This window comes from Poecilia latipinna, unplaced genomic scaffold (assembly GCF_001443285.1).
Source record: "Poecilia latipinna isolate Pla-1442-1.1 unplaced genomic scaffold, P_latipinna-1.0 Scaffold3628, whole genome shotgun sequence".
Classification (NCBI taxonomy): domain Eukaryota; kingdom Metazoa; phylum Chordata; class Actinopteri; order Cyprinodontiformes; family Poeciliidae; genus Poecilia; species Poecilia latipinna.
The window spans coordinates 32,168-41,371 of NW_015116244.1; the positions used below are offsets into that span (position 1 = coordinate 32,168).

The 9,204-nt window shown below is 40.9% G+C and overlaps 1 protein-coding gene and 1 long non-coding RNA gene across 9 annotated transcripts in view; one reads left to right on the forward strand and one right to left on the reverse strand.

Annotated features, from left to right (window-relative positions):
- Window positions 1-9,204, forward strand: part of fanca (FA complementation group A) — a 41,414-nt gene that overhangs the window by 6,184 nt on the left and 26,026 nt on the right. For all 7 annotated transcript variants that reach the window (XR_001423340.1, XM_015024368.1, XM_015024365.1 and 4 more), the window contains 8 exons: window positions 2,621-2,733; window positions 2,880-2,956; window positions 3,193-3,334; window positions 4,288-4,421; window positions 4,522-4,632; window positions 5,193-5,288; window positions 5,369-5,428; window positions 8,022-8,104. Coding sequence is in view for 6 of the 7 variants with exons in the window: in XM_015024368.1 (XP_014879854.1) it covers window positions 2,621-2,733; window positions 2,880-2,956; window positions 3,193-3,334; window positions 4,288-4,421; window positions 4,522-4,632; window positions 5,193-5,288; window positions 5,369-5,428; window positions 8,022-8,104 (816 nt within the window). In the remaining variant the exon portion in view is untranslated. The remainder of the gene's footprint in view (window positions 1-2,620; window positions 2,734-2,879; window positions 2,957-3,192; window positions 3,335-4,287; window positions 4,422-4,521; window positions 4,633-5,192; window positions 5,289-5,368; window positions 5,429-8,021; window positions 8,105-9,204) is intronic.
- On the reverse strand, window positions 8,663-9,141 carry LOC106941373 (uncharacterized). Of its 2 annotated transcripts, none has more exons than XR_001423341.1 (2): window positions 8,984-9,141; window positions 8,663-8,908 (listed from the first exon to the last, which is right to left on the reverse strand). It is a non-coding gene; the product is annotated as an uncharacterized LOC106941373 (long non-coding RNA). The 2 variants fall into 2 exon arrangements; XR_001423342.1 differs by having other exon boundaries at window positions 8,939-9,141.

Consider the following 9,204-nt stretch of genomic DNA (forward strand, 5'->3'; position numbering starts at 1 on the left):
CTGATATAAATTTGTTATAAAAGTATTACTGATTGCACTTTAAAAATGAGGTAACTTTATGTTATTAAAGGTAAAGTTTAAACAGTAATGACTTACCCTAACCCTGACCCAATGCAGTATGTAGCAGTGTTAAAGCTACACACTGCAGCTTTAATTTCCTAAGTGAAATTAATGTAACTTGTATAAAAAAAATATTTTTATACATATTTGTTAAAACTGTCATGTTGTGACAGTATGGTATAGAGATAATCTGAAAAATGTATTTCATCTGCTTTCTGCCACTGCTGTCTAGAAACAATCAATCAGAGGCAGGAGGTGGGTTTTAGCACTGTCAATCACAATCTCACGTGGCTGCTAATCCTCCCTCCACTTGCTCTGTGCTATGCTGTAGCTAACGATAAGTTGTTTCTCCACCATTAGCACATTTAGCAGTGAGTGAATGAGGTTGATTGACAGCACTAAGACCCTCCCCCTGGTTCTGATTGGTTGTTTTGGTCAGAACAGTGCATTACTTTAACCAGTAATAGTAATTCAGGGACAAGGAGGAGGAGATTGATTGTTTTCACAGATTATCTGCCTCATAACAAACTGCTACAACATGGTGACAGCTTTAACAAATGGAGAAAACATATTTTTTATTAAAGTTATGTACTGCAACTTGAATAAAATGCATCTACATAGCATTTTTTGAGAAGTCTGGATTGCTTCATGTGTATTTTGCATGTTGCCTATGACTGTTGCTCGTGAGGAGAGACATTTCAGTATCTAAAACTAATAGAAAAAATGTAAGTAACCTACTTACATACTGGATGCAGACTGAATTTTAGTCTTGCATGTAAAATTCATGAGCAGTAAATATTGTGCTAATTATCAGTATTGGACCAAAGAAAGCAAGGCAGATGCAAGTCTTTGACATTGTGACCCTTTTTATGGGTCAAATAGATTCAAGAAATTGTAACAGCAGCTGTGTGAGGGGGGGCCCTATCTAATTTTCTTGTCAGGGGACCAAAGATTCCTGGCAGCGCCCCTGACTACTGGTAGGGTGTGCTGTGGTGGTGCAGGGGTTAAGCACAACCCACATATGGAGGCCTTAGTCCTCAATACGGCCTGGCGACCTTTGCTGCACAGTTTCCCTCTTCTCTCATTACCTAATTTTCCTGTCAATTCACTATCAAATAAAAGCCATTAGAGCTAATAAAACCTTTAAAAAAATAATACTGGTAGTCAATAATCCCCAAATTAACTTTAAAAAAACATTAGATGTCACTTGAATCTACAAAAACACTAACACAAGTTGCAGTTTGAATCTACTTGTATTTCAAAACAAGATCATCATCAAACAGCACTGACAGCAACATACAACAAAGATCATACAGTATGTATGATACGGCTCACCTTGATGCAGCTACTGATGGACCTGTGATCGTCTCCACACCTGATCTCCTTAATAATCAAACCTGTTGGAGTCAATCTGCTGATCAATCCTGTTTTCTCTTCAGTGAGAATGAAATGAGCCATAGATGCATTCAGATGATGTGTTACATCTTTGAGACACAAACTGAGGAAATTATTATTTGCATTGGTGTGAGGTTTTACCATAATTTTTATTTTCTTTATTTTGTGTGTGTGTTAGGTTATTGTCTGGGGATAAATGCGGTTCAGTTTCATAGTTTACATTTAAACAATAAAAATTAAAGTTATGATGAACATCGGGTTTGATTCTTCTTGGTCTAAATAATTGAATTTAGTCAGGTTTCAGTGTGTTTAGATGAGTTTTGGCGATTTGTAGTTTATTGTCCACAGAAAAAGTTTGCGTGGCTACCATACATTTTCACGGCAAATTTTTACGCAAACTTTTCTTAAAAGTTTTGTTAGCTCTTGTTGCCTTTATTTGAAAGCACCCCGACAGGCAAGAGGGTAATGAGAGAGGGGGAAGACATGCGGCAAATGTTGCTAGGCCAGGAATCGAACCTGCGACCACCACCACGAGGACTAAGGTCTCCTATGTGGGTCATGCTTTGCACCTGCGCCACCACAGCGCCCCACCATGTTCATTTTTATATATGCTGGCTTGTGCGTAAAATATGATGGCACTGCACATTTTTTGTGCGTACGCCACTTTATACATGAGGGCCCTGGCGTCCTCCCAGTGGGACGTCCCTGGAAAACCTGGAGACATCCTGGAGGCATTCTATGTTCTCCAGGTTTGGTTCTATGTAGGTCTGCACCAAATGAAGTTTTTTGGCCGATCGTAGATTACAGATCGTTAAAAGCCTGACCTACCAATTCCAATTTTGTCCATATCAAGTCTGAAATGTTGCTGAATATAGCAAGAAAGTCTTTGAGTTGGTAAGAGTGGGGCAACTATTGTTACTGCAGACCTGACCTGGTGGGTTGGGCTAACAGTCCAACCTCTCACTGCAGAGCAGAAGAGGACAGTGGTTGAGTTTTAAACCTTTGCCAAAAGATCGGTGGATGAGATTGGCTTGACATGTAAGCATCGACCAATCACCACTGAGCTCTCAAAATTAAATAAATCAGCGCCAATAAATCGGTGCACTTCTAGTTCTGTTTTTGTCCAGGTTTGGTTCTATGCTCTTCTGTTTTGTGTGTCCTGCAGGATTCAGACTCTTGATGCTTCACTATGTGGAGGTTCGGTGTCACCAGAAGCTCTTCAGCAGTTCTTTGCTCACTGCCTGACTCAGATTTTCACCTGGAATCCTCAACTGACAGGTAGCATTAGCGTTAGCAGTAGCATTAGCAGTGACGGTGGGTTAGGGTTAGGCGTTAGCCATAGCGTTGGTGTCTGGTACGATGACAGGATGAATTCCTCTGATCCACCCTGAAACTTGTTTTAATAAATTGTTGTTTGTCGTCAGTGTCGGACGCTGTGACCTCGCAGCATGACTGGACTGTTGCTAAAGCCGGCCGCTGTCTGACCTCGCTTTGCTGCAAGGTAAATGATTTCTACCAACTCAGCTGTCTGGAAAACTCTGGAATGACATGTTTGAATCGTTTGTCACTTTATCAGGCCTGGAATGTAAGCATTGCAACTCTGTGTCTGGTGCTGAAAGGAAGTAGTAAACGTTAAATGTGGCATCATATTTGGAGCCATCTCCGCTGTTCACTGCCATGATTTTCCTGATGATTTGTGGAGGATGCATGCATTAGGATGTCTCCTGTCTGTGGCAGCTGGCTGCGATCTTCAGCGTGGAGCAGCTGCTGCATCACCTGCAGCAGGTTCTGGAAACGCACGAGGTCAACTGGAAACACGTCTTGGTCTTTGTCTCCACCCTGCTGGTTTACGACCAGGCGGCCCAGTCCAGTCTCAGCGGTAAACCCGGTTTCTATGAAAGCTACACTGATCTCATTCATCCGTCCATTTTCTTTACACCCTTGTCCCTTAGTGGGGTCAGGAGGGTTGCTGCTGCCTCTCCAGCTAACATTTCGGGCGAGAGGCAGGGTCACCTGGACAGGTCACCAGTCTGTCGCAGGGCAACACAGAGACACACAACCATGCACACACACACTCACACCTAGGGGCAATTTGGAGAGGCCAATTAACCTGATAGTCATGTTTTTGGACTGTGGGAGGAAACCAGAGAACCCGGAGAAAACCCACACATGCACAGGGAGAACATGCAGACTCCATGCAGAAAGACCGGGGCCGGGAATCGAACCCAGAACCTTCTTGCTGCAAGGCAACAGCTCTACCAACTGCACCACTGTGCAGTTGGTAGAGATCTCATTCAAAATATTCCAAACCATAAACAATTACTTAACTAAATTTAAACAAATGCCATGTAATTTCCTGACTGTTGGTTCTGCTCAATATACTGAAAATTTATCCCAGAAACACAATAACCTTCATGTTGAAAGAACTGCAGCTTATCTCCTTTCATGCTCTCTGACCGGAATATATTTGCTGACTCATGTTTAGAGAAGCATTGACATTTTAAAATCACTAAACTACAGTGAAGTTGCTGCTTTGTTAAAACGCACAAACATTTTTGGTAAAACCTTGTTGCTCAGATTTAAATATTTTGTAAACTTTCAGCTGGCCTGGGGTGAGGGTAAGTCACGATGCCATTAACAAATGAATCGAGAATTGGTTATTGCTGCTACGCCGATAAGCGATATTTACCGGTTTCTTCACTTCTCTGCTTAACATCCCATAATCCTTTGCTGCATCACTGTCACATGATCACATGGCCAGCCCCCCTTGGGCGGCAGGTCAGACCGGTTGAAGCGACGAAGCTAATGGCGAGCTGCGTCTGTTTCTGCCAGAAGCGTTGTGCCGCCTGCTGAGCTCGGCGTTCGGAGGCTACGATCTGGAGAAGCTGATCACCGCCTTCCTGCTGGCCCGGCAGGGGGCTCTAGAGGGCGCCGGCGTGTTTCCATCCTACACCGACTGGTTCAAGGTTTCAGCTTCACTAGTTTTGTCTGGTTTTAACAACAACTTGTATATGAACATTTCTTTTAAAGAGTAAAATTTATTAAATTTATCTTCGTTGCTTCCAGATGTCGTTCGGCGGACGCTCTGGTTTCCACGCTGGCAGTAAGAAGTCTCTGGTGTTCCTGCTGAAGTTCCTGTCTGACCTCGTGCCCTTTGAACCTCCTCAGTACTTAAAGGTGAAATCATTTAGCTGCAGGTTGAATGAACAGAGCACATTTATTCACATTAGTTATTTTATTTATTTGGAGGCAGCAGGAAGTGGGAGTCGTCCTCACATTTAATGTCTGTTGAATTTTGAACATATTGAGGTGATTAAAACCAGGCTTTATTTTCCCATCAATAAATATTAAACAGCCTCCATTGGAGGTGGGGAAAAAAATCACAAAATGTCAATTTTCAGGAAAATCAGGATCAAGATTTTATATCGATTCTCTTGTAAATAACAACTTTACATAGGCCAAAGTTTGTTTCTAAGCAATGACAAAAAACGTCATGTTTCAGATCTGAAACCATTCAAATTTGAAGCAGTTCTAAAAAATAATTACATATTTTTATAATTTAAAATGTTTAAAATTCTAAAAAATCTAAATGACTGAAGTCTGAGTTCATAAAGGTGTAAATGTACCAACCGTAGCAGTAATTAGTGAAACATTCATTTAAACCTATTTGTGGCGTTTGCTCATGTACTAGGGTGACCTTTGACCTTTCATAGCTGACAGTTATCTTTTTATACCAGGTTCATATTCTTCACCCTCCGTTTGTGCCTCCAAAACACCGCAGCCTCCTGATGGAGTACGTCACGCTGGCGAAGACCCGGCTGGCCGACCTGCAGGTGGCAGGATGAGTTTGAGCTGAAATGTTTCATCTGAAGGTCATTTTAATAAACAGAACTATTATTCTGTGTTTGTGCAGGAGTCGGTGGAGGACATGGGTTTATATGAAGATGTTTCTGCTGCCGGTGCTTCACTTCAGGTACTTCCAGCCAGCAGGATCCTGAACTATTGATGTGAATCGCTCACATTAACACCACGAGGTTCTCCTTAGCAGAGCGGCGTCTCCATCAATCCCCAGCTGGTGTTTCTTATTAAACTTACTCCCTTTGTATTTTATGTTGGTGGCATCAACCACAAAAAGGTTAGTTTTAGGTCAATTTTATTTAGCCTCCCTGCTTTCAGTCTGTAGATCTTTGTGACTTGAACTTTTCTGAAAAGTGTGGCCAGCCCTGCTGCAAAGTCAAACACACAACTGGTAAAAGAAGTCCACCGTTCTGTCTCACTTTGTATTTAATGTGTCTGTACTAGGGCTGTCAACTTTAACGCGCTGTTGCATGCAATTAATCTGAATTTATCACATCATGCAGATTAATCAACTATTTCAGCTAAAAAGCCTCTTTTAGGCTGACGAGTTATCATCGTTACGATTTGACGAACGGCAGCGAAAGGTGAACATTTTTTGTGACAGCAACAAAGATGAACGTTCTTCAACTTATGCGGCTGCTGGCCTGGGTTTGCATATCTGCGTGTGCAAGACAAAATTTCGGATGTGTGAATTACCCCAGTCGCTTTGCTGCATGAGGACAAACGACTGTCGCCTCATCGCAGAAGTTTCAGGAAATGAACAGAAAGGAACTTTTCAAAATTAATGTTTAGAACAAAATGGCTTCTTTTGAACCTTCCTGAAAATTAAAACCTGAGAATTTTCAGACACGTCTGGTTTGAGATATTAAAGCATTTTTTGAATATGGGCATAATGTGGGCAGCTTCCCAGGACGGCATCAGGAACTAGAAAATTAAATATCTCTCACCAGTTGGGCCCTGAACAACTTTTCTACTACTTTTTTTTTTTTTAATCAGGAGATTATACATTTGTTGACAGTACATACATTTTGCAAAACTTATATAACTTCTCCGAATTTTTTTCCTTTAATGAACATAAATTACCATACTGACATAACAAAAAAGAGAAAAAATAAATACAAATAAATAAATAAAATTTAAAAGGGGGCTGGCATTGTGGAGCTAAAAGGTAATTATATTTTTCCTATCTTTTTAAACTTAGTCACATGACTAAGTTTAAACGTTGAATAAATGTTTAAACTGTTATTCAATGTCTTCATGATGCATCATTCTATGCAGGATGACGGCAGAGATTTGAGGTACTCCACAAGACTGAGTGTCCATTTTGCTGAACTGCCCCTCACTATTAATGAAATTTGTTCTACCTTCAAAAATGTTCTGACAGTATTAAGCCATTGTGATGTAGAAGGAGGCGTTGGAGTAAAATGCAGCGTCTGGTGAGAAGAGAACAGAAAGCAAACATCTCCCCCTGCTGGGGGGGCAGGTTAGTGGTGGTCACTGGAAAAAATGGCAATTAGTGGAAAACTTTGGATTTGGATTCTAAAATCTCCTGAGAGTATAGAGAAGATATTACTCCAAATTTTATGTAAACTTGGGCAGAAGAAAAACAAATGACTTAAGTTGCAAGGCCAGGTCCGTCACCGTCACACTGGACTGGAATCCAAGGGAAAATTTTAGCTAGACGAGAATTTGAGAAGTAGACTATTTATTACTTTAAACTGTACAAGCTGTAATCTGGCACATGGTGTACTTTGACGTATACTGAGAATAACTTTATCCCACCATGAATCAACTTTGCTACTACTTGTATGACTGTAATGGAGGAAGTTTCTGCTGGTTGCAGCTGGGAGACTTTACCTGCTTTAAGTCAGGTGATTGGTTGGCGTGCAGCAGGGGGAGGGGCTTGTCCAGGGCAACTACCTCAGCTGCATACATATTTATATTTCAAGCTTACAAAGTTAGGGGATTAATCACAGATTCTATTAATTTTTGATGGAATCTGTTATAACTTTTGATTTACCAATCACCTCCTTAAAACAATCATCTTTAAACATTAAAGACATTAAACGTCGTTGTTCTTTATTGCCTGCAAGTGAAAATGCAGAACATTAACATTTTGTTCAAATAAAATCACATACCTATTTTCAAACTTTAATTCTCTGTCACATAACATTCACACTTTAACTTGCTAACTCTGGCTGTTTCACAGTGACAGTATTGCTTTTTTTAAATGTTACGTTTTCTATATGCCATCATTTGTAATTTGCCCCCGTTGTCTCTCTTTGGCTGCCTTCTATTGACGAAGGCTTTTATGCTGTCACATAACTCAGAGCTAAGTTGACTCAGAGTTGAGTTACTTCTTGTTCTGATCAGAGTGGCGTAGGTTTATTCACAGGAACTGAATCCTGTTTTCTGTCTTATAGCTGATTAACAGGTTGCTGCTCTGCAAGCGTCTCCATCAGGTTAAAGCAGGAAATCATCTAGATCAGGTGTCACTAGAGCTAGAAATGCTGGTCTAGATGGTCTGTCACCTCTCAGTGGCACATGGTGTACTTTGACGTATACTGAGACTTTCAGTATACGTTGGTTTTATTAACATGAGAAGCTAACAAATTGTTTCATTGCAGTAAAAACTCTAAAGAACATCATCACATCTGCAACAAAAGCTTTAGTTGTAATAAATTGTATGTTAATGTTTTCCCACTCAGAGCCAGGCTGCACAGGATGTGGAGAAAGCTGTGTGTCTGTTTGAGAGCAGCAGCAGGATCCCTGCAACAGTCATGGAGGCCAGGTGAGTCACCTGTGCTATAGATATTATGCTAATTATTTATTATTGAGTATTTTATTTGAGCAGACCTCATTGTCAGAGGTTTGTCCTAAAACTGTTAAAAGGAGAAAAACACTGCAGGAAACATAGAGCCACTTTTCCATACTAAGTTATTATTATTATCGACAGTTGATTGGAATTATTGAACATTCAGAATAGCACAAATATCATTAAAGTTGTTTTATGTTGTTTCCTTAATGGTTAAAAAAAGATCATTAATTCAGTTTGTTTCAGTCCCAGGTACAATATTTTAACAACCAAGATTAACCATAGCAATAAAAATACAGAGTATTTATCGACATGGTGGATTAGATCGCAGTCCCACTGCAGAAGCCTTTAAACCGTCACCGGTTGCCATGATTACCCACAGTAACCATGGCAACAACTCTGCTTTTGCACCGAGTCCTTCTAAAAGGCACAGCTCTAAAACCTTAATGAAGTTTTCCTAAAACTGTAAATTTTCATGGAAAATGGAATTTAATGTACAAAAGATGAATGAAATCCGAACATTTCTGCCTGTTGTAGTCACAGCGTTTACTCTGACTGCAGGGAGTTTCATGCCGTTCTAGATCAATTTTACCGGCTGGGAGAAATAAGAACCGATTCCAGTTGGTCATAACAATCAGCTGATCGGCTGCAGTCATGATTCCTGCAGCAGGTCAGACTGACGACCAGAAGCTGCAGCTGGAGATCTGACTAGAACCAGGAGGGTAGAGACACCATCCGGTTCTACATCATCTAGTTCTACATCATCTAGTTCTACACCACCTGGTTCTACACCACCCGGTTCTACACCACCCGGTTCTACATCATCTAGTTCTACATCATCTAGTTCTACACCACCTGGTTCTACACCACCTGGTTCTACACCATCTAGTTCTACACCACCTGGTTCTACACCACCGGGTTCTACATCACCTGGTTCTACGCCACCGGGTTCTACACCATCTAGTTCTACACCACCCGGTTTTACACCATCTAGTTCTACACCACCCGGTTCTACATCATGTAGTTCTACATCATCTAGTTCTACACCACCCAGTTCTACATCATCTAGTTCTACA